Source organism: Tursiops truncatus, chromosome 14, assembly GCF_011762595.2.
Source record: "Tursiops truncatus isolate mTurTru1 chromosome 14, mTurTru1.mat.Y, whole genome shotgun sequence".
In the NCBI taxonomy this organism is placed as follows: Eukaryota; Metazoa; Chordata; class Mammalia; order Artiodactyla; family Delphinidae; genus Tursiops; species Tursiops truncatus.
Window position 1 is genome coordinate 38050561 of NC_047047.1, and position 23404 is coordinate 38073964.

Genomic DNA, 23404 nt, shown 5'->3' on the forward strand with positions numbered 1-23404 from the left:
TGTTGGACATTTTTTTATAAATCTCTTCAATGTATGACTTAAGGGAAGACAGCTAGATTCTCTTGTATCTGTTTCCACAGTGAATTTGTGAGTAGTCTTTCTTAAAGGTTAGTTGCAATGGGAATTGAAATCATATCAATGAACTTTTCCTATTCTGCTATCTCAAATCCACTGATTTATCTTGTACTTTGAGTGGACCTTCAACCCATGCATGATTTTTTTTAACATCATGCATTGGTCATTAGGAAGACATTGGTTCACTGAGTTATGCAAATCTTCCAAATGTTGAAACATTTCATTGCACAATACACACACACACACACAAAATCTCACCAGTCTCATCAGAAACATCTTTAAATATTGAGGAACTGTCAAGCACATGCAAGCAGATACAAGTTTTCCAATACTCTAAGTCTCACTTGAAAGCTTGAATTTTATCAGTGGCAACAAATATTGTTAGTTGTATCCCTTTAATTGACTGGCTCATTGAATTCATTTTCAAGAAAATATTTGTCTGGGGAGTTCCCTGGTGGCCTACTGGTTAGGATTCTGGGCATTCACTGTCGTGGCCTGGGTTCAATCCCTGGTCGGGGAACTGAGATCCTGCAAGCTACATGGTGTGGCCAAAAAAAAAAAAAAAAAAAAAAGAGAGAGAGAAAGAAAATATCTGCCAAATGCCTAAGTCTGAATAACCATAACTTGTCAGCCATTCTTCCAAGTAAAAATGGTTTCGTAAAAAAGCAGCTAGTTTGCAACTCAAGCAACTGTACAAATAAATGCTTTTCCTTCAGACAGCCATCATACTTTGGTGTGCAGCAGGAATGCACTTCCTGTGTCATTACACAGAATATCAAAACGATGTATACTCAAGAGTCAAGAGTTAATAAAATTAGTAATTTTTACTGCCTCATCAAGGATATTCTTAAGTGAAAATGTTTTTTTGTTTTCTTTTTTCCTATGAGCACGTGGTGTTGAAGAACACAGTGACCACTAAGACAGTGTGATGCTCCTTCCTTGATGTGTGCTAAAGCTCCAACAGTTTTATCCTCCATTACTTCTGCACCATCTGAACAAATGTCAACACAGAGAGAAAGACAAGCAACATACTGGCATTATTAAGCAGATTCTCTTGACCTTGTGGATCCTCTAAAAGGATCTTTAGGACTCCAGTGGTCGGTCACTGTACCATACAGTGAAAATAGCTGATCTAGAGACCTGTCCATTTGCCATAAATTCACTATAATTGGCTTACAAAGGGTGAGGTATCAGTTTCCTAAAAGGTGATTACTAATCTGAGCATAAATACTAATGTTTGAACAATTTTCCACATTTCATGTTTGGCCTGAAGCAACTTCCAGCTGACACAAAAATTGCACTACAAAATAAGCAATAGATTGTCTTTTACCTAAAGTGGGCATCTCACAATCTTTATTCTCCTTAGTGTTCCTTTTAACATATTTTATCAACCAGTTGAAAATGTGAACGTCACAATGAACTGAAATGTCCACCTCTTCCCAGCGCTGGGCGTCCACAGATAAATATTCAGCAAAGTACTTCATTTCTGATATCAAAAGATCTCGCGGGCAAATAAAATCTTCTTTCAAGTTTTTTGCTTCATCACATACATGGATCACCATGTTTGGCCTTCATAAAAAATGTTACACAGAAATGAAATTATTAGCATTTTAGAAGAGGAGCCAATAATATTGACATTTATTGGAAGTATGAGAACAAGATATTTTTCAAGGTTTTAATCACACATCAGTTTTACAGGGTTTGACATTCAGAAGTTTTCATAAGTGTCTTGCTAACCTGATCTGTATCTGAAAATTGACTAATTTTAGTTAAGCTATTGATTTAATAAAACAAAAATATTTTTACCACAGAACTTATTATAATTTACAGGGTTTTAAATTTATTTTCAAATTATAAGTTAATTATAATGTTTTTAAAAATACCAATTCACAAAGAAAAATTAAATTATACATTCTAATTCTTGTGAGGAACATAAAACAGCACTTTTACATGGTAATGGGTATGAGATGGAGTTATAGATTAAATACTAAAATTTTCTTACTATTAATAAATAGGAAAAACAGTTAAAATTATTCATTGAAGTATCAAAAAATTAGCATAGCTACTTTATTATTTTTAACAGCAAGAAAGCTTGTTTCTAGGCATTCAATAAATATAAATTAGTAAATGTGGTTAAAAAATTCTTAAGACTACAACATGCTTATTTACATATTTAAAAAACAATTTAAGAATAAGTTTAGATGATGCATCAGAAAGATTGCTTCAAAAATTCTATACTCCTTGAATTTATATGCCCTTGAAAATTACATCACCACAAAAAGAAACACTAGTGTGATCCATAACTGCCTTCATGTCATTACAAAAGGAAGAGATTAGATAGGAAGTGACAGACTACCCTATAATATGAATTTAATGTGTGTTTAATTGAACTTCAAAAAATTTTAGGGGCTTCCCTGGTGGCGCAGTGGTTGAGAATCTGCCTGCTAATGCAGGGGACACAGGTTCAAGCCCTGGTCTGGGAGGATCCCACGTGCCGCGGAGCAACTAGGCCCGTGAGCCACAACTACTGAGCCTGCGTGTCTGGAGCCTGTGCTCTGCAACAAGAGAGGCCAGCGATAGTGAGAGGCCCGTGCACCGCGATGAAGAGTGGCCCCCACTCGCTGCAAATAGAGAAAGCCCTCGCACAGAAACGAAGATCCAACACAGCAAAAATAAATAAATTTTAAAATTTATTTAAAAAAAATTTTTTAATACAGAGAAATTACATTTGAAACAAAACTGGCTACAGAAAAAGGATTAATAATCAATGCTCTGTCAAAGTCAAAGGAATTTAAGTAACTTTGCAAGTTGTTCTTTCAAAGAAATTGTGGTCAAAATATAAACAGGTAATGGCTGGTATAATGAAGTATGAAATTTCTGTGGCTTTTTGGGGCACAACATGAAATTAGATAATCCTAATTAATTTATCAGATAAATTTTTGTGCCATACCCAAAACCTATCAGTTAAAAATCTATGTGAGGGCGGCTTCCCTGCAGTCCAGTGGTTAAGACTCTGTGCTTCCAATGCAGGGGGCGTGGGTTCAATCCCTGGTCAGGGAACTAAGCCACGTGGTACGGCCGGAAAAAAAAATCTATGTGAATAAACTAAAATTCACTAAACTATAAAAGGGTGAATTTTTTTATTGTGGTAAATACACATAACATAAAATTTGCCTTTTTTTTTTTTTTCGGTACGCGGGCCTCCCACCGATGCGGCTCCCCCCGCCGCGGAGCACAGGCTCCGGACGCGCAGGCCCAGCGACCACAGCCCACGGGCCCATCCGCTCCGCGGCATGCGGGACCCTCCCGGACCAGGGCACGAACCTGCGTCCCTCGCATCGGCAGGTGGACTCCCAATCACTGTGCCACCAGGGAAGCCCCAAAATTTGCCATTTTTAAATGTACAGTTAACTGGCAGTAAGTGCACTCATATTGATGTGCAATTATCACCACCATCCATCTCCAGAACTTTTCAAAAGGATAAATGTTATGGTATGTGAATTATATATCAATAAAGCTGTTATAAAAAACTATCAGAACAGAAAATATACAAAGGAGCTTTTAGAGATGATGAAAATGTTCTTTATCTTCATTGGTTATATGGCTAAAACTCATCAAAGTGAATACTTAAATATGTGCAGTTTATTGTATGTAAAATACACAAAACAATACAAAATTATCAAAACTTGCATTATACTGAAAGATGTATTTTAATTTTTAAATATTTCTACAATGAGTAATTATATTCAAATAGTTCTAAAACACACATCCAGTTTCTTTAATAAAGTTGGAGAACTAATGGCAGAGACTTTTCTTTGGGTTTTAAAATTCACTTTTCAAAATTTTATGTTAATAGATGTTATTTCTAATACTTACAAGATGAAAATGAATTTTTAAAGTGGAAAACTGTTGTCCAATTTATAAGTTATATGAATAAGCCATATGTTTACCTATCAGGCAATTGTTTATAGTTCAACACATCAACTACCCTCATTTCAATTATTTCAGCAATTGCATAATGTGAAATTCCTAAATTATGGTAACTGATATATAAAATTAGCAATCATATTTTTATAATTTAAAGTTGATATTCATATTAAAGCTTATCTAGCAAAGAACCAGCCTCCTACCCTTCAGATTCTTCAGTCTTTTCTCCACCATTATGAGTAGTACAATTTTCACTTTCTGAAGAACAATTCCTTGTGGAAGCTATACTATGTCTTCCTTAAATACAGAAACAAACACATACAAAAACAAAGGGGGGAGGTTAGCATTTCTAACTGAGAATGGGTTTTTACTTATTGAATGGTTATACTATAAATTCATGGTTTCCAAGAGTACTTAAAGGTGGTACTTTGTCAGGTGCCTTAATATTTCTAAAGGTATATGGAAAAAAACAGTACGAAAAAAGGATCACAAATTGCTAACATTACACTGAAGATTTAAAAAATACTAACATGGTGTGTAGGGATGGGGTCAAATTTTCAAAAGCCTACAATACAGTTTTCTCTTCCTGAAGCAAATTTTTATATCAATACTCTGCTGCTGCTGAAATTAAAATAATTCACTACACTGAAGATTTCTAAAACCAGTTATTATTTCCAATGAAGTTGTGGAAAACATCACTTCTACACTGCTGCTATGTCATCTGAAGCTATTGCTGACTCCAATAGAGGGGAGCTGTAGCAAAGATAACATGAGAGGCAAGCAAGATTCTCCCAGTAAAAAAAAAAAATTAAGTAAAAGGTACAGGTCAAATCCCTTTAAAATTTACAACATAACATAAATAGGCTAATGGACTGGAGTAGTAAATTTTGATAAAGTAAAAAGCTTTTTTTGGTAATAGTGTTTGACCTGTATGTTAACATTTACACTTTTTTTTTTAAATACAGCAAAGACAAATTTCTAAAGCTCAGGAAAATACTAATAGATTTTTCTATTAATGTTTCTATTAGCCTTTAAATAAAGAGAAGTTGATGGGAATGCATAATATTTTGTAGAATTGTCATAAGGACAAGCACTGCATTTTGTTTTTAAAACCTTACCTGTTTTAGAAACTGCATCCTGACCAACTGGAGTCTCCTGAAATTCTCTTTGTGTGCCAAGAAGCGAGGATTTGATATATGTGGCTAAAGTTTCAACAGGACTCTCTCCAGCAGCCATGAGGGGACTACAGTGGTTGTCCACAGGTGAGCTTCCACTGTTCTTCAGTTCATCAAACCTCTTTGCACACTGTAATGACATAAAGGAAGGAAATGCATGTCTGGGGGGTTTTAAATCATTTTTTATAAGTGAATATTAGTCTCTTGGGTAACATCTAGAAAATTAGCGCACATTTCAATACATGAAAGCCTCTGACTTACTTTTTTTTTAAAATTCAGGGTAGTTCTTAAAAAAATATGCTTTAACTCAAAGGCATAATGTACTTATGCTTTTGTAGAAAAATGAAGAATGCCTTTATCAACCATATTTCCCCACGGTCTACGTCTATCATCAGTTGATAATTTTAATAATTTAGTTAAAAACTTGGCTTTTATTTTCACACTGAATTTCCACCAGGAACAAGACCAAATTCTAACCTTCAAAGAAAAAAAAAAAAGTATCTGAGTTGTGACACTAGATCTTCTTTATTAAAATAATGAGTCTTTATTCTTACTAACAGTGAGGTTCACCATGCACAAAATACTGTAGTAACACTTCACGGCCACATATTTGGGCAGTTTGTTCTAGAACAGTGTTTTCCCTTAACCCATTGTTAGTCACGGAATCAACTTAGAAAAGTCCAGATTAGCAACTAAAAAAAAAGAAATAAAATACAATAGATTAGAAAATATCAAGAGTGCATTAAGCATAATAAGGCTAAGTAGTCCTTCACGAAAATGTCATTTCTAAGTGTGTACTACGTCACAACATAAAATGCCTTCCTTAATGTGGGTCTTGGTCAAACAACACTTCTATAGCATTCATGTTTAAATCTCCATCAGTAGCAACGTGGGTGGCAAACTGCATAGCAGACCAAGTAATCTGGGAGGTGCAAAAGGAGAAAAATATATATCACGTATACACGTATATATTAAGTGAATAATGCATTGGGTATGTCATCATTCATTTATTACACAAAAATTTATCAAGTGCCCACTAGATATTAAGCACCGTTTTCAGAAAAGATTGTTTACTAATAGTACTATAGTACTATTACTACAAAGAAATCCCTATTCAAGGCTTAGTCCTTTGAAAATGCATTTAAAAGACACGTAAGTGTAGGACTTCCCTGGCGGTCCAGTGGTTAAGACTCCATGCTTCCACTGCAGGAGGCATGGGTTTGATCCCTGGTCAGGGAACTAAGATCCCACATGCTCCATGGTGCAGCCAAAAGAATAAACAAAAACAAAACAAAAAGATACATAAGTTTAGACTAAAATATTATACTCAGTATGTATGCCCACCTCTTTAAGCAAAGTCTTAAAATTAAATAAAAATAATTAATATGATAAATGAGAAACAGAAAATATTTTTTGTATGAGGACTGAAAAAAGCAGTGATGAAGGCCTGGCAAAGAAAAAAAATGCTGTAATGATTAGAAGAATGTACAGGTTCACAGGTACATCTATAGGATAAAGAATATAAGTGATTTAACTGAATCCATTTTTCCTACAAAATGAGTTTATTTTTTGTAACAGTGAAAGTGGTTAGGTAGGCTTTTTTTAAAAATATAAATTTATTTTATTTATTTTTTATTTTTGGTTGCATTGGGTCTTTGTTGCTGCCAGCGGGCTTTTCTCTAGTTGAAGCAAGCAGGGGCTACTCTTCATTGTAGTGCGCAGGCTTCTCATTGCGGTGGCTTCTCTCATTGCGGAGCGCAGGCTCTAGGTGTGCAGGCTCAGAAGTTGTGGCGCACTGGCTTAGTTGCTCCGCGGCACGTGGGATCTTCCGAGACCAGGGCTCAAACCCATGTCCCTTGCATTGACAGGCGGATTCTTAACCACTGTGCCACCAGGGAAGCCCTAGGTAGGCTTTTAAACTGTAGATTCTTCTGATATCTTTTAGGTAATGCTTATAGCTATATTGGAAACTGAATGTAGGTTTATCTTATTTAACAAAGCTTACAACAATTTCTAACAATTTCTAATATAACAATTTCTTACAACAATTTCATATTATTATGAAATAATAAAATTATGAAACCTGAATATTTGAAATGAACACATGATTGCTTAAACAAAAAGCAAGTGAACTGTGAATAATTTAAAGTACATTGTTAAATCTTCTTTTGTGTTTAAGCAAAAATTACATGATATCTATATGCAAAAGAAAGGTTGGACCCCCTACCTCACATCATATAAGAAAATTAGCTCAAAAGAGATCAAAGACTAAGTATAAGAGCTAAAACTATAAAATTATTAGAAGGCAATATAGGTAAAAATCTTCATGACCTTGGTTAGGTGATAGTTTCTTAAACACTAAAAACACAAGCAATGAAGAAAAATTAGATATACTAGGCTTCAATAAAATTTAAAACTTTGTACTTCAAAGGACACCATCAGGGAAATGAAAAGACAGTCCACAAAATAGGAGAAAATATTTGCCAATCACATATCTGACAAGGGACTTGTATCTAGAATACATAAAGAACTCTTACCACTCAATGATAAAAAGACAACGCAATTGAAAAATGGGCAAAGGATATGAATAGACATTTCTCCAAAGAAGCTCTATAAATGGCCTATAAGCACATTAAAAGATGGTCAACATCATTAGCCATTAGGAAAATGCAAATCAAAATCATAATGAGTTAACACTTCACACACGCTAGGATGGCCATAATAAAAAAGACATAATAAAAGTGTTGGCAAGGATGTGGAGAAATTGGAACCCTCATACATTGCTGGTGAAAATATAAAATGGTATAGTCACTTTGGAAAAATTAGATACATTATTTTAGCTAAGGTAAATGCTTAACTAGAAAATTTTAATTCATCCTTTCTCTACTTCCAATATATCAACAGGTCAACTTCAAAATGAAAAAAAAAAAATCCAGAGATTAAGAGAATATTCAAGAAACTTTAAAAATATATAATTTTTGGGACTTCCCTGGTGGTCCAGTGGTAAAGAATCCGCCTTCCAATGCAGGGGACGCGGGTTTGATCGCTGGTCAGGGAACTAAGATCTCACATGCCATGGGGCAACTAAGCTTGCACGTCACAACTACTGAGCTTGCGCACCTCAACTAGAGAGCCTGCATGCCACAAACCACAGAGCCCATGCACCCTGGAGTCTGCATGTCACAACTAGAGAAGGGAAAACCCACACGCCGCAACGAAAAGATCCCATATGCCTCAACAAAGACCCTGCGTGCCGCAACTAAGACCTGACACAGCCAAAAATAAATTAAATAAATAATAAATAAACCTTAAAAAAATATATATATAGTTTCTTTTTGTTCATCAGATGGTAAAACAATATTGAAAATAAGTCAGTACGGAACAGTCAATAGGATTAGATAGAGAGATCAATGGATTAGAATGGTAAGTCGAGAAATAGATCTGAAGGTAAAATTTCAAACCAGTAATGAAGAATGGACTATTCAATAAATGTTGAGACAACTAACTAGTCATTAGGAAAAAAGTTAAAACTAAAAAAATTCCAGGGACTTCCCTGGTTGCACAGTGGTTAAGAATCTGTCTGCCAAATGCAGGGGACACAGGTTCGAGTCCTGGAAAGACCCCACATGTCGCAGAGCAACTAAGCCCGTGCGCCACAACTACTGAGCCTGCACTCTAGAGCCCATGTGCCACAACTACTGAAGCCCGCGTGCCTAGAGCCCATGCTCTGCAACAGGAGAAGCCACAGCAATGAGAAGCCTGCACACCACAACAAAGAGTAGCACCCACTAGCCACAACTAGAGAAAGCCAGCCCGCAGCAATGAAGACCCAATGCAGCCAAAAAAATAATTAAAAAAAAATATTCCAAGTGGAGTCAACATTTAAATGTAAAATAAAAAGTAGTCAGCAAAATGTAGGTGATTTTATATTATTCACAGTCTTTAGGTTGAGAAGGTTTCTAAACATGACAAAAAAGGAGAACATCAAAGTAAAAGATTCACAGATTTTTAACATAAACTTTTAAACATGTGTATACAAGAGACTATCATTAATAACTTACAGGCTGAAAAAAAACAGAGAAATAAGCTAGATTAAGGGTTTATATATTCAATACATAGAAAACTGTTATTAAACTAGTAAAACAACAAATCTACAAATAGTAAAAGGATATGGAACAATAAAATATAAAACATTCATCCTTTAGGATTTAAAGAAAGGGAAGTGAAAACTGTGATAACATTAAAATCATATAAATATTTATTTACATATAAATAAGAATTTTGAAAAGACACACAGAGAAATAACACTCGATATATAAAGTGCAAGGATCAGGCACTCGGCTATTTTGACTGGAGTAAACATGGATGACCCTTCCAGTGGACAATATGTATCAAAAGCCTTAAAAATGCACATGCCCTCTAATGAAGCAATTCTGCTTCTGAGATTATCCCCTAAGAAAAGAATAGGATATTTGTTACAGTAGTCAAAAGTTGGAAACAATAGCTTAAATATCCAATAAAAGGTTCAATAAATTATGATTTAGCTCAAATAACAGTATACTGTCATCAAATGTAGAACTCTAGCAACTGACACATAAAGATGTTTACAATATGCTAAGTGAAAAACAAAGCAGCAAAGTAGTACATTTGTTACATGTCCACTTCTAAGAATTCATATATGAATAGAAAAGAATCTGGAAGGATATATACAAGGTTTCAACAGCTTACTTTAGGTAGGGTCATATTTATAATTCTGATTTTTCACTTGTTTCCTTGTGTGTGTGTGTTATGTTTGTGTGTGTATTCTTTGAGGATATGTCTTGTTTAGTAATAAGAAATTAATTAAAAATTAACATTGCTGGGCTTCCCTGGTGGCGCAGCGGTTGAGAGTCCGCCTGCCAATGCAGGGGACACGGGTTTGTGCCCCGGTCCGGGAAGATCCCACATGCCGCGAAGCGGCTAGGCCCGTGAGCCATGGCCACTGAGCCTGTGCGTCTGGAGCCTGTGCTCCGCAACGGGAGAGGCCACAACAGTGAGAGGCCCGCGTACCGTGAAAAAAAAAAAATTAACATTACTTAAAAACAGTCTGATTCACATTTAGTTGCATTTTAGTTAAAAAAATAATTTCTTGGGAATTCCCTGGTGGTCCAGTGGTTAGGGGTCCGTGCTTCCACTACAGGGGGCACGGGTTTGATCCCTGGTCAGGGAACTGCAAGCCGCACAGTGCAGCCAAAAAAAACCAAAGTTCTCAACTGAGTGAATTTGAATATACAGTGGATATTAGATGATAAGATGGAGTTATTGTTAATTTTCTTAGGTTTGATCATGGTACTGTAGTTATGCAATAATATCCTTATTTTAAGATGTATGCTACAGTCTATGAAGTATCGTGATGTCTGAAACTTACTTCTAAGTGTCAAAAAAAAAAAGTTACATAAAGAGATCAAGCAAACACCTAGAATTGCTGACTCCAAATAAAGGATATAGGGATGCTATACTATTCTGTTAACTTTTCTGTATGTTTGAAAATATTCACAATAAAAAGTTGGAAAAATAGTCAAATTCACAGGTTTGCCTTGTTTTAAAACCTAACACGTAAAATTCCAAAAGATGAAAAAGTATAGATTAGGGAATGATAACATACACTTAATAATAAATTCCCTCATCATTTCACAAAGACCTATAACATAACCGAGGGCAAGTAATCCCTGTGGGTACTGGTTTTCTCAGCTGTAAAAGAAGAGGGTAGAATTTGGTTCATTCACTGATCCTATAGGTATTTACTGAGTGTGTATTATGGGCCAGGCAGTGGTGCATATGCTTAAAACCTACTGGGTAAAATCACTAATGTCCTTTCTACTTCTAGAAATCTGAGATGACTCATCCACTTTAGGGTTCCTTTTAACAGCAAAAAATTCTGAGGTCAGTGTTTCTCCAACTAGGGTGCATAGATGAATTACCAGAAACCTAAGAGTTCCCTAGAAGAGTTTTTAGATTGTGAGTTTTGATTCTGAGGATAACATTAATAAAATCATCCAGGTCATTAGGATGACAGAATATTTCCGTGCCTATTCGCTTTTCTGTTGTAAATTAATTGTAAATTAAGTTGGTACCAAGAAATATTTTAATTGTCCACGGCTAATTTTATTTTTCTATTATTTATTTATGGCTGCTTTTGGGTCTTTATTGCTGCGTGCGGGCTTTCTCTAGGTGCAGTGAGCAGGGGCTACTTTTCGTTGAGGTGTGCGGGCTTCTCACTGCGGTGGCTTCTCTTGTTGTGGAGCACGGGCTCTAGGTGCGAGGGCTCAGTAGCTGTGGCGCACGGGCTTAGTTGCTCCGCGGCATGTGGGATCTTCCCGGATCAGGGCTCGAACCCATGTCCCCTGAATCGGCAGGCAGATTCTCAACCACCGCGCTACCAGGGAAGCCCCCACGGCTAATTTTAATAAAGGACAATGTGGAGAAGAAACCTGGTATAGAGAAGAGATGTGTTAGTGCCAAGGAAAGGCAAGTAATGTCCTGGCACAACACACAGCTTCATGGTAGAGGGTTAAAGAGAGAAAAGTGGGGAAAGAGTAAAGGCTTTGAAGGGCACATGGCAGTACAGGCTAAATGCAAAAAAATTTGTGCCACAAGAGGCTACACAAATATTTGCATTATAATCAGCAATTTAATTTCAGCAAAACACTATTACTTATCACATTAAGTAAGCTTATTAGTTTGAATTGTGTTGGTTTGAGTTTTCACTTGTCTATAAAATGTAAATTTGGTTTATGATCGTATAGGTGTGTTTATACCCAGTATTGTTAGTGCACATTTAATTTCCACTATAATAATTTAAGTCATCATTGGCAGTTTTCAAGGTTTTTTTCCTTTAAAAAGGTCTGTACATTACTCAAGTTTGAAAAGCATAGCATTAGCAATTTAATAAAACTGGATTTACAAAAATGTTATCTACCCATTCAGTTGTAAACATTTAAGATAAGGTTGAATTTAAACATACCAGGTGGATTAATATATCATATAATTTACATAGATTATATTTAGCCAAATTGCATCGTATGTATGCATATTCAGTATTTATATGTGCATATGAATATGTAAAACTCAAATATTTCTTCTTAGTATAACAGTTATTCCTTTAAATTGATCACTTCTTCTGATCTCTTTTCAGTAGATACCTGGAAAACTGTTACTTACCTCTTTGGGTGTTAATCCAGGCACAAGCCTTGCCACTGATTCCCAGTTGATGGTCTGGTGGATTCCAATTAATGGGTAAAGGATCATGTCCAACACCATTTGGTTGTTATTGTTTAGGAAATTGTTGTTTTCTGAATATCCATGACTCATCTTTTGGAACTAGAGACAGAGAAGACAAATAGATTTATTTGCATCTGAAATCCAAATGTTTTCAGAACATTATAAATCAGTTATAATTCATTCCTAAGAATTATCTCCTAAGAATTATCTACTACTACATAAAGGAAAGATAAAACTGACCTAAAATCAAAACAGAATATATAGCTCAAATCTCTTCAAATATAACAGCATTTGAATATTATGGATGGGTGGATAGATAGATAGAAGGATGGACAGATGGGTAAATATGTGATTAAAAAAGTATGATAAAATGTTAAGGGCAGAATATAAGTGACGGGTATACAAGTGTTCACTATAAAATTCTTTTGATTCTGCTGTATGTTTAAAATTTTTCATAATAATATGTTGAGAGAAAAAGTTGAATACAATATATCTTCCTTAAAAAAAAATCCTTATGTATGCCTGATCTGTATTTTGATTAGCAGTTCATGGATGGTAGAACTAAACTGTGGAAAAAAAAAAAAAGCTAGTTAAAAAGAATGATAATTTCATTGCAGTCCTAAGCCATATTTCCTTTATTTCTCTGTGAGTGAATGTCCATGCTATAAACAATGGAGGCTGAGTATACTTAATTTTGACTGATGTAATCAAACGAAACTTAGAATTAAGTTAATCTGACATTTTAGGGTAAGCATAATCATTGTTACTACGCATGTGATTATGAGTTATATATGGTGGGGAGAGTATATCAACAAATGTAATTAGCATTGTTTTTATATGTTTGAAACATTTTTTGGAAAGTCCTTATTCCTTATCTTCAGAAGCAATGTGACAACTGGCCTGATAAGGTTTAACCCTTACACACATCCAAACAAACACCCTGACTCTCATATATAAAAAGCCAAGGCACCTCCACACAAATACACACATGCACTCATACCTGCAGAGTGGAGGCTTCGCCTGCTTCTTCATCTGGCTCCCCACCCTCTCTCCTACCATCACACATCCTCTGGTTCAATCCAGGAGACCTTGAATCAAGTGACTAAGGGTGTGTCCAAAATCTTCAGGCAACAGGATGACCAAGAAAAAAGTCTCTAGAAGGCTTTCCAAATGGATGTCGCTCAATAAACATTTAGTGAGTCCCAACTATAAGCCAAGCATTGGGGATACCATAATAAATATGGCATGGTCCCTGTCCTCAAGGAGTTTACTAGTAGAGAGTTGAGGATACAAACAGGCAAACATCATTTTAATATCACTTGCTGACAGCCAAAGCAGAAGGGAGCCATCAGGGGCAGAGGAGGGACACATAATAGCTGTTGGTATTGTGGAGGAGGGTAAGGCCTCAGTACCAAAGAGAAAAAGAAGCTACCTCCTTCAACCTTAGAGAATTTTAAGAACTTATTTACTGAATATTTACTAGGAGCCTGGAGCTGGGCTAAGCCTTTTATGTAAGTTATTTCAATTCTCACCACAACCCTATAAGATAGATGCTTTCCCCAATTTTACAAGATGAAGAAACACATTCAGAAAAGTTAAATAATTTGTACAAGGCCACAGAACTAGTAAGAGGGAGATCAAAGACTCAAATCCAGGTAAAACTGACTCTCAAATCCATGCTCTTTCTAGAAGGAGAGTATAGGGAAGACAGCAGTTGGGAATGATGGCTTAGGGTAGAGAGAGAGTCTAAACATTTTGAAGTTAGTTATGATTCAATGAAACAATTTTGAAAGCTGTTTGTGAGGCAAGGGAGGGAGAAGGCTGTGGTATCGAAGAGAAAAAGAAGCTACTCTCTTCAAATTTAGAAAATTTTGAGAATTTATGTCGATTATATCTCAATAAAGCTGAAATTTAAAAAAAAAAAGAATTTTAACATTTACTGAGGCCTCACCATGTGCCAGGCATTATATATGAAGTCAGAACATAAATTTACAGATGAAAATAATGACAAAGATTTACAGCTAGTCATATCTATGACTTAACTGATGTTGAATCTGGGTTGGGAATATAATCTCCAAATATAAGCTGTTCCTATGGAAAAATATTATCTATTTTAAGACAAGAAGTATAAAGCAAAGATCCACTGAGAAACCAGTATAGTGGAAAAAGCAATGAACATAGGAGTCTGAAGCTCTGGTTTGAGTTTTAACTCCACACAAGTTAGTCAAGGCAAGTCATTTGAAATTCTGCAATAAAAAATAAGTGCTGGTAATACCTCTACTTGACATCATACAAATAATCAAAGGGATTATTTTTGTGAAGGCACTTTGAAGACAATAAAAGCACCTTACAAATGTGATGCAACATAAAATAACAGTATCTACCTCCTAGGATCCTGCTAAGGATTATGTGAGATGTTTAAATGTTGGAATGGGGAGTTGGAATGCAGAAGCTCTCAGTTAAGTGTTAACTATGATTAGTACTATGTAATTGTTTACGTAAAATACTGATGTAGGACATCAGGTGGTAGACATCATAAAGTTATCCTACATGTTTCTGCATGAACATTAAAAAGAAACAAAGAAAAAACTAAGCACTCTAAAAATCACAGCTTCCTAGCAACCAGAGAGGTACCTTGTTGATGGGCCAGAATCGTGTTGGGTATGGACCCTGGAGCCAGACTACCCAAATTTTTGTCCTGGTTCTACCACTTAAGGTATTATCTGGTTCTGATTACGTACCTCTATGCCTCAGTTTCCTCATCTGTAAAACAAAGAAAAATAGTAGCTAGCCCACATACTTTTGAGGACATATGGACAGTACTACCTGGCACTTAGTACTACATAATGTTTGTAGTGGTAACGTTACCATTCCAAAAATCCTCAGATTAAACGGATTCAAAAAGATAAATGTGACAGATGAAAGGAGAGACAGCAACTTTCCAAGAAGTATGCTCTCAACAAAATAAGTAGAAAGTCAGATCTAGATTCTTATCTAGTTTACCATTTCCAGCAGTACGACCTATGATTTCAGTGGTCTCGGCTACAACATAAGGAAAATAATACCTACCTTTGAGGTTATTGTAAGGATTTGATAATATATATAACACACTACCTGGCATACAAAAGGTGCTCAATAAATAATTTATTATTGCTATTATTATTTTCCTATTTTGGCCATTATTGGCATAAAAATTGCCAAAAATTAGTTTAAGAATGTAAAACAATGCCTTGAGACCAGTTGAAAATAGATTTTACAGAACTTCACTGTTCTCTACTTGTGTGCCTAGCACATCATCACTTTTCATACCACGCAATTTGAGAAGTACGTTAGAGCATGGGGTATTTTATTACAATTTGTTTGGGCCTCAATAAAAATTAGTCTGAAACAGAATTCAGGGAAAGGACGTGGGTGCTGTTTTTTTACTTCGCTTCGAAAAAGATTCATTTAAAATTTCTAAAATATTTATTGTGGCCTACAATGTGCAGGCACCTGTTAGCTGATCAAAAATACTGTTCATATAAAATAATTAAAACTTGTATGTGTATTTCCAATATAATACTACTCATTTATAATATATACGTTTAAGAATAATTTAAATCATCTAAATATGAAAAAAATTTTTTCTGTTAACATTTTCTTTACACAACTGAATCATACCAAGCAAGGGAAAACTACCCAGTATTAATTCCAGTTAAACGAATGTTCAAGAAAGCATCCCTTAAAGTCAGAATGTAAGTATGAAAGGTATAGCATTGATGGATAATCCTTAATAAATTCTCTGAGTAGCTGTCACAGTGCCTCCCATTCCGGTAAAGAAGTATAGACTTATTGAAAACTGCCAATAAGAAAAAGTCTGAAGCTCAAACTATACACTATTACTAGATCTACGCCCATTCATGATAAAACATGAAAAAGATGTTAAAGTTTAATGTGAAACGTGTTATTTACCAAAAATAAAAATTCTATTTGTTTAATACTCTACACTTTTAAAGAACACATCTCATGTCGTCTCCCCCATTCCCACAATCGTAGTTTATTTAAATGTATTAATAAAACCAATGTAATTAAGACCAGAGGTCCACGACTGGCATCTGTATTTTCATTTTCTTTTTTCAAACAGAAAAAGGGTCTTGTAGACAGAGACTTCTTCCCCTGGGCAGAGGAAGGTGGGAAGCGACGGCGGCCAACAGGGCAGGTCAAAGGCCTCTGGCATAACAGAGGGTGGGGGATAACAGAGTTATTCCGCACTAGGGTAGAAGCCTTGTGCCCAGGCTTTCTGACCACGAATGAGAACGGAAGCAGCTGGCTTTCATCGTGAAGGGGAAAATAAAATCACAGCTGAAACCTAGGAAGAATAGATCAAAGCCCTGCAAACCGTCGGCCCAGAGGCTCGCTGCGCAGCACGTCCTTGGGGCAGCCCAGACCTTCGCGGTCTCCCCGCCTCCCCCAGAGGGGCAGAAGCTCCGAGAGCTGAGCGGGTGAGGGGCGGACAAAGGCGCGGGGCGGACAGCTTAGGCGACGGAGGGGAAGATGCGGGGCAGGGACCCAGGGCGAGGCCGGGAGGCAGACGCCGGGGGTCCCTCAGCTGGTTCGCGGGCTGGACGGGCTTCGGGGACCTGGAGTAGTCACGACTGGCGGGCTGCGGGTTGCGCGTGGGGGCGTTCGGAGGCACTTTGGGCAAGCTGGACCCCGGCCGCCAGGGGAGGAGGCCGCAGAGGGAACCCGCTAGCTGCCAGCGGTACCGCCTCTCGCCACACTTCCCGCCCCCAACCGGCACGCGAGCCCCCTCGGCGTCTCGCTCACCTCTACGCCGGGGCGGCCCTCACTGTGCCTCCGTCACCTGCAGAGGCCGGTACCGCCCGCGCCGTGAACCGGCCGCAGCGCCCTCACAAGCCACCCCCGCCCGCTAGCAGGAGACTGCAGGGTACCAGCTCCGCGGGGCGGGGAGCGCGGGGATCAAAGCTGCTAGCCAATCGTAGGCCAGCGCCTCTGCGGCGCAGCCAATGAACGACAAGCCCCTGCCGGGAGGGAGGGAGCCAAGGAGCTGCGGCGGCGACTGGTCGCTGCGCCTAGCCTTTGCCTTCCTCCTCCCCGGCCCCACCTCGCATTCACTCTAGTCGCAGTGCAGCGTGCCACCCTACCAGCGTCTTGTCTCTTAGCAACCAGAGGCCCCGAGCCAGAACTTACATGATCAACTCTGAGTCCAGAAGAAAGGGGAACGTAGGGGAGATAGAAGAACTCAGATAAAAATTGGGTGAAATTGTTGGAGTCTTTGGTATACCTGATTAGGTAGAATGGGAAAATTGCATGATCTGAGCGACATCAAAAGAATCTAGGGTGAAGCACTGTCTTCATCAGGAGGCATCTCTTGAAAAATGTAAATAGCTCTGGGTTACAGGTTGAGTTTTCATACATTAATATGTTCAGCCAAGTGTGTTATTGTGGTGACTACTGCTGGGAACCTAGTCAGATGTATAAAGTTCAGTCTTGTAGGGTAAATGCTACATGTCAGTGTTCCTTCTTTAAAAAAATTTATTTTATTGAAGTATAGCTTGTTTACAGTGTTGTGTTTCTGCTGTACAGCAAAGTGATTCAGTTACACACATATTCTTTTTCATTATGGCAGGATATTGAATATAATTCCCTGTGCTATACAGTGGAACCTTATTGTTTATCCATTCTATATATAATAGTTTGCATCTGCTATCCCAAACTCCCAATCCACCCCACCCTCTTTTCCCCTTGGCAACCACAAGTCTGTTCTCTATGTCTCTGAGTCTGTTTCTGTTTCGTGGATAAGTTCATTTATATCATATTTTAGATTCCACACATGAGTAGTACAATATGGTTTTTGTCTTTCTCTTTCTGACTTACTTCACTTAGTATGATAATCTCTAGGCCCATCCATGTTTCTGAAAATAGCATTATTTCGTTCTTTTTGATGATTGAGTAGTATTCCATTGTGGAATATATATATATATATATATATATATATACACACACACCACATCTTCTTTATCCGTTCATCTGTCGATGGACATTTAGGGTGTTTCCATGTCCTGGCTATTGTGAATAGTGCTGCTATGAACATAAGAGAGGCCAATTGGGCCTAAGCCATTTTGTGATCTAAGCGTGCTGTGATGCTTGCCCTTGAACATGACTCAGTAATTAATGATCTTAAGGGAACAAAAGGACGCAGGAAAAAAGAAAGTGCAGTGATAAAGCAGAGTCCTAGTTCCTCCTCAAGGGATATACATAATAATTATACCTTTGAGTTCTGCAGGAACTAAGGCCCCCATCCAGGTGAAGGATGGAATGATGATATTGACCCTCCTGACTTCAATCAAGTAAGACTTGGACTCTGTTGACCTTTGCTCCAATTTTATGCTGAATCCTCCTCTGCTCAAGCTCCTTCATGAATATGCATGTACCCTTAGCTTAAAACTTCCCCAGTTTTGCTGTTCGAGAGACACTGCTTTGGGAGATTCTTAAATTGATATACCACATGCTCAGCCTGCAAGTCCTCCATCTGTGTACGTGTGTATGTATACATACATAGTCCACACATATGTGCTATGTGTGTGGCAGTTCTACGCTCAACATTGTAGAATCTTGACTGCTTACTCCTGAACAATAACTTTTCCCCTTGTCCCTCAGTACCTGTGCTAGTAACAGGTAGAGATAATTTCCCACTCTTCTAATAGGATGCTACTAGAGAACATCTCTGTTCCAACCGCACTGTTCCACCTGATCCCCTGAGCAGGTCCTTAGTCTTTAAAGACAGCTCCTGATTCAAAACTGCATCTTGATAACATGGTTATTAAGAAGTACTTATCACCTTTAACAAGAGCCCTAATTATATGCTACCTACTTTGCTTAACACAGAGTATCCTTTAGACCTCTCAACAACTCAATAAAGTAGATATTATTTTGAACTTAATAAATATTACCAAGTTTCAGTTAGAAAATGTGTTAACCATTCATATCAAGAAATTAATTTTTGCTGGCTTTAAAAATTTTCTTCTTTCACATACAAATGGAAAAAGAGTAAAGCATTAAATGTTTAATCATTAATACAATGGTTAAGAAGCGGGGTTTTCCAATCAGTTTATTAGTTTAGTTGCCTTATCATATATGGTTGAACATACATGGATGAACAGTTTTCAAAGAATTTCAAAGAATATTGCCATCGACTATAAAAAATACATAAAACTACACTATTATAAATGTATCTGACTTTCCTTTGATGAGCCAGAAGGCACTTAGGAATCTTCCTAAATCTTAAAGCAAAAGTTTCCAAATATCTGTCTTAATTTAAGGACCTGTGAAGATCTGTGGCAAATGAGAAAAATAAGGTGAAATATACATGCTTGCTGGTTTATTAAGTTTACTAATAGAAATTATGCTTTGTTTACTTTCTGGTATTAATATCGTTTCTTCATTCCTGGTTTCTCCTCATGTTCCATTGGGGATATTGAGATTCCCAGTTAATTTCAATGTAAGGATTAGTTTTTATAAAGTAAATATTAGTTTTACAAAAAAATCTCAAAGAAACAAAAACACAGATATATTGGATGTTCCACAATGTAAAATTTGAAATAACTGTTTATGAGAGTCTGGAAATTGGAGGGAACTTCTACTTTTGGCATTGTGATTGGCTACACGTGAGACTCTCCTGATGAACAAGTAAGACTCTGGCTGGGAAACGCATATTAACACACTACTGATCTCATATGAAGTAGGGGGAGAGGCAAAATCCATCAAAACTGGTGGAAACTGCAGGCAGAAGAGAGGGTATGAGTGTACCGAGAAGTGGATGCCCATAGCAACTTAGCTGTGAGGATTCTGAGCTTTGGCTCAGAAGTAGAGTGAGGGTGAGAGGAAATTAACTATCCCCTACAGTTACTCAAGACCTTCAAGGAAGGACTGAAATGGTCCCAAAATAATGATGCCTCTATTATACCAGCAGAGGCAAAAGTGAATCCTCTGCAGTCAAGCCTTACCCAGTTTTGGCCTGTGGAATTTACAGATTAACAAGCAGTGAATTCATAAAGGGCACCATAAATGTAAAGAGGCCAGATACTATGTGTGAGAGTCAGCACAAGCAATAAGCATTTTAACTTCCAAGGACTGCAGATATTTGAGTTCTTGTAGACATTAACATAGCATACTTAAATAAAGGGCATAATAAATGATCAATGATAAATAGGCAGCTTGAAAAAAAACTTCCAGATACAGTTATTGAAATATAATTAATTATAATTATTTAAATTTAAATATATAATTATGGAAATTTAAAGAAACCTCAGTGAATCAGTTAAATGGTAAATTAGAAATAGCTGAAGAGTGAACATGCAGATACTGTATACATGAAAAATTAACCAGATTGCAGCACAGGGACAAAAAGATGAAAAATATGAAAGACAAAGATATGGAGGGTAGAATGAGGGCTAAACATATGTCTAATATGAATTCTACAGAGAACAGAAAGGAGATAATTGTAAAATTTCCAGAATTGATTAAAAGATGAATCCAAAGATCCACAGATCCTGAAATCAAATGTATGTTGAATAGAATAAATAAAATGAAGTTGCTGGGGGCAATTACAGTATCAATTCTAATTATGTCATCTAAAAAGTATGCTATCTAAATGACTTGTAGTCTTTTCTCTGGGGCTTAATTTCTAACTGAAGCTTACTGAAGCTGGCTTTAAACTAAAACTTTAAGTATGCTAGGTTATGAACATATTATTGGAGTTGAAAATCAACCAAATTTAAACTACACAAAATGTAAATGATAAAGGGCAAACAGTTTGATATTTCTATGGATTTTAATCTTAACTTATTATTGTCTATTAATAGTATAAGCCAGCAGTCCCCAACCTTTTTGGCACCAGGGACCAGTTTCATAGAAGACAATTTTTCCACGGACCGGGGGTTTGGGGGTAGGGGAGAGAGATGGTTTTGGGATGATTCAAGCGCATTACATTTATTGTGCACTTTATTTCTGTTATTATTACACTGTAATATATAATGAAATAATTATACAACTCACCATAATGCAGAATCAGTGGGAGCCCTGAGCTTGTTTTCCTGCAACTAGATGGTCCCATCTGGGGGTGGTGGGAGACAGTGACACACGAAGTGTGTTGCTTATGTCCAGTCTACTCTGTAATCTCGTTTTGGTTGCTGTCACTGCAGAAAACCCTGCTTCACAAAGACAGGATGTTAGAAATGGAAGCAGGCTTTTCAGTGCTTTTGTGGCAATCTCAGGCTATTCCGCCTTGACTTTAATCCAGAACGTATGGAAATTTGGACTTGTCTCAGACATAATTTTAAGGCCATCGTCAATTGCGATCTCAAGCAGTTGATCCTCTTCTAGCACAGACAAGGTCGATTCACCTGGCTTATTCACAAATGGGTCACGGATCCATTCCTGCCCAGTTCGGGGGTCTTGTGTGGTGGGGAAGTAATGCTCAAACTCTTTTGAAAGCTGAGATAGGTGATCATGCACCAGCTGGGAGAAAGAAGGCCCTGGCACAGTCTTTCAAAATCTCTGCTAATGTTTGAAATGTGAAAAATCCCAGTGTTCACTCGTTGCCCCCATAAATCCAGTTTGGCTTTGAATGCAGCCACATTATCTGCAGACTTGAATACAGTTGTCGTTCTCCCCTGAAGTGACAGATTGAGTTCATTGAACAGGTTGAATATGTCACACAAGTAAGCAAGTTTTGTGACCCATTCTGTGTCACTGAAATGTGCTGCCAGTGGTGACTGTTTTTCTAAAAGAAATCTCTGGAGCGGCTCTTGTAACTCAGAAACGCTGGCCAGTGATCTATCTTTAGAAAGTCATCTCACTTCTGTGTATGAGAGAAGATGTGTGTGCTCTGGGTCCATCTCCTCACAGAGCTGCACGAACAGACGTGAGTTAAGGGCATGTACTTTAATGTGGTTGATAATTTTAATCACATTCTGCAAAACGTTGTTAAGTTCAGGTGACATTTTTCGGCTAGCCAGCATTTCTCTATGGATGACATAGTGTGTAGACTCACATTCAGAAGCGACCTCTTTGACCTGAGTAGTGAAACCAGAAAGTTGTCTAGTTATGGTAGCTGCTCCATCCGTGCACATACCAACACAAAATGACCAGTTTTCCTGTTACGTAATCATTCAAAGACTTGAATAGTTCTGCAGCTGTGGTGTTGGTTGACAACAAAAGTGCACATAACATATCCTCATGCACATCCTCCTGAAAAATATATCGCACAAAAACAAGCACCGTTGCCTTGTCAACATTGGTAGACTTGTCAACCTGGATTGTGTACCACGGTGACTCACTAGCCCTCTCTAACAATTGTGTCTCAGTATCCTCTGCTGTTTCATCAATTCATGTAGTTATGGTGCTAGGCAAAAGAGGAACACGTGCCACCTTTTGAACTGCAGCCTCTCCTAAAAGTTCACAACAAATGTCCTTAGCAGCAGGCAGAATCAACTCTTCACCAATGGTAAAGGGCTTCTTAGATTTAGCAAGGTGGTTAGCCACTAAGAATGATGCCCTCGGGACTTCCCTGGTGGCACAGTGGTTAAGAATTCACCTGCCAATGCAGGGAACACGGGTTCAATTCCTGGTCTGGGAAGAGCCCTCATGCCGCAGAGCAACTAAGCTCGTGCGCCACAACTCTTGAGCCCACGTGCCACAACTACTGAAGCCCGCACGCCTAGAGCCCATGCTCCACAACGAGAAGCCACTGCAATGAGAAGCCCACGCACCACAATGAAGACCCAACGCAGCCAAACATTTAAAACTTAATTAAAAAAAAAAAAAGAATGATGCTCTTAGTGCAGACACATTTGATGAAGTGGTGGCCTTCAATAATTGCTTCTGTTCTTTGTGTTCACTTTTTTTTCTTTTGAAAAACTCCAAAGGCTTGTCTTTTAATGCAGGGTGCTTGGTCTCCATGTGGC

General features: G+C 37.5%; 1 protein-coding gene across 7 annotated transcripts in view; it reads right to left on the reverse strand.

The window, feature by feature from the left end:
* The window catches only part of SANBR (SANT and BTB domain regulator of CSR), a 69973-nt gene extending 52602 nt beyond the window's left edge, over positions 1 to 17371 (reverse strand). The window contains exons 1-6 of one of the 7 annotated variants that reach the window (XM_033838483.2): positions 17244 to 17357; positions 15179 to 15200; positions 12378 to 12536; positions 5121 to 5307; positions 4206 to 4299; positions 1406 to 1644 (exon numbers count right to left, since the gene is read on the reverse strand). In XM_033838483.2, coding sequence (XP_033694374.1) covers positions 1406 to 1644; positions 4206 to 4299; positions 5121 to 5307; positions 12378 to 12527 — 670 coding nt within the window. In that variant the 5' untranslated portion in view covers positions 12528 to 12536; positions 15179 to 15200; positions 17244 to 17357. Of the gene's footprint in view, positions 1 to 1405; positions 1645 to 4205; positions 4300 to 5120; positions 5308 to 12377; positions 12537 to 13437; positions 13871 to 15071; positions 15201 to 17243 lie in introns of those variants that run through there. The other 6 variants (XM_073791354.1, XR_012325689.1, XR_012325690.1 and 3 more) reach the window with 6 other exon arrangements.
* Between the last annotated feature and the right edge of the window lie 6033 nt (positions 17372 to 23404).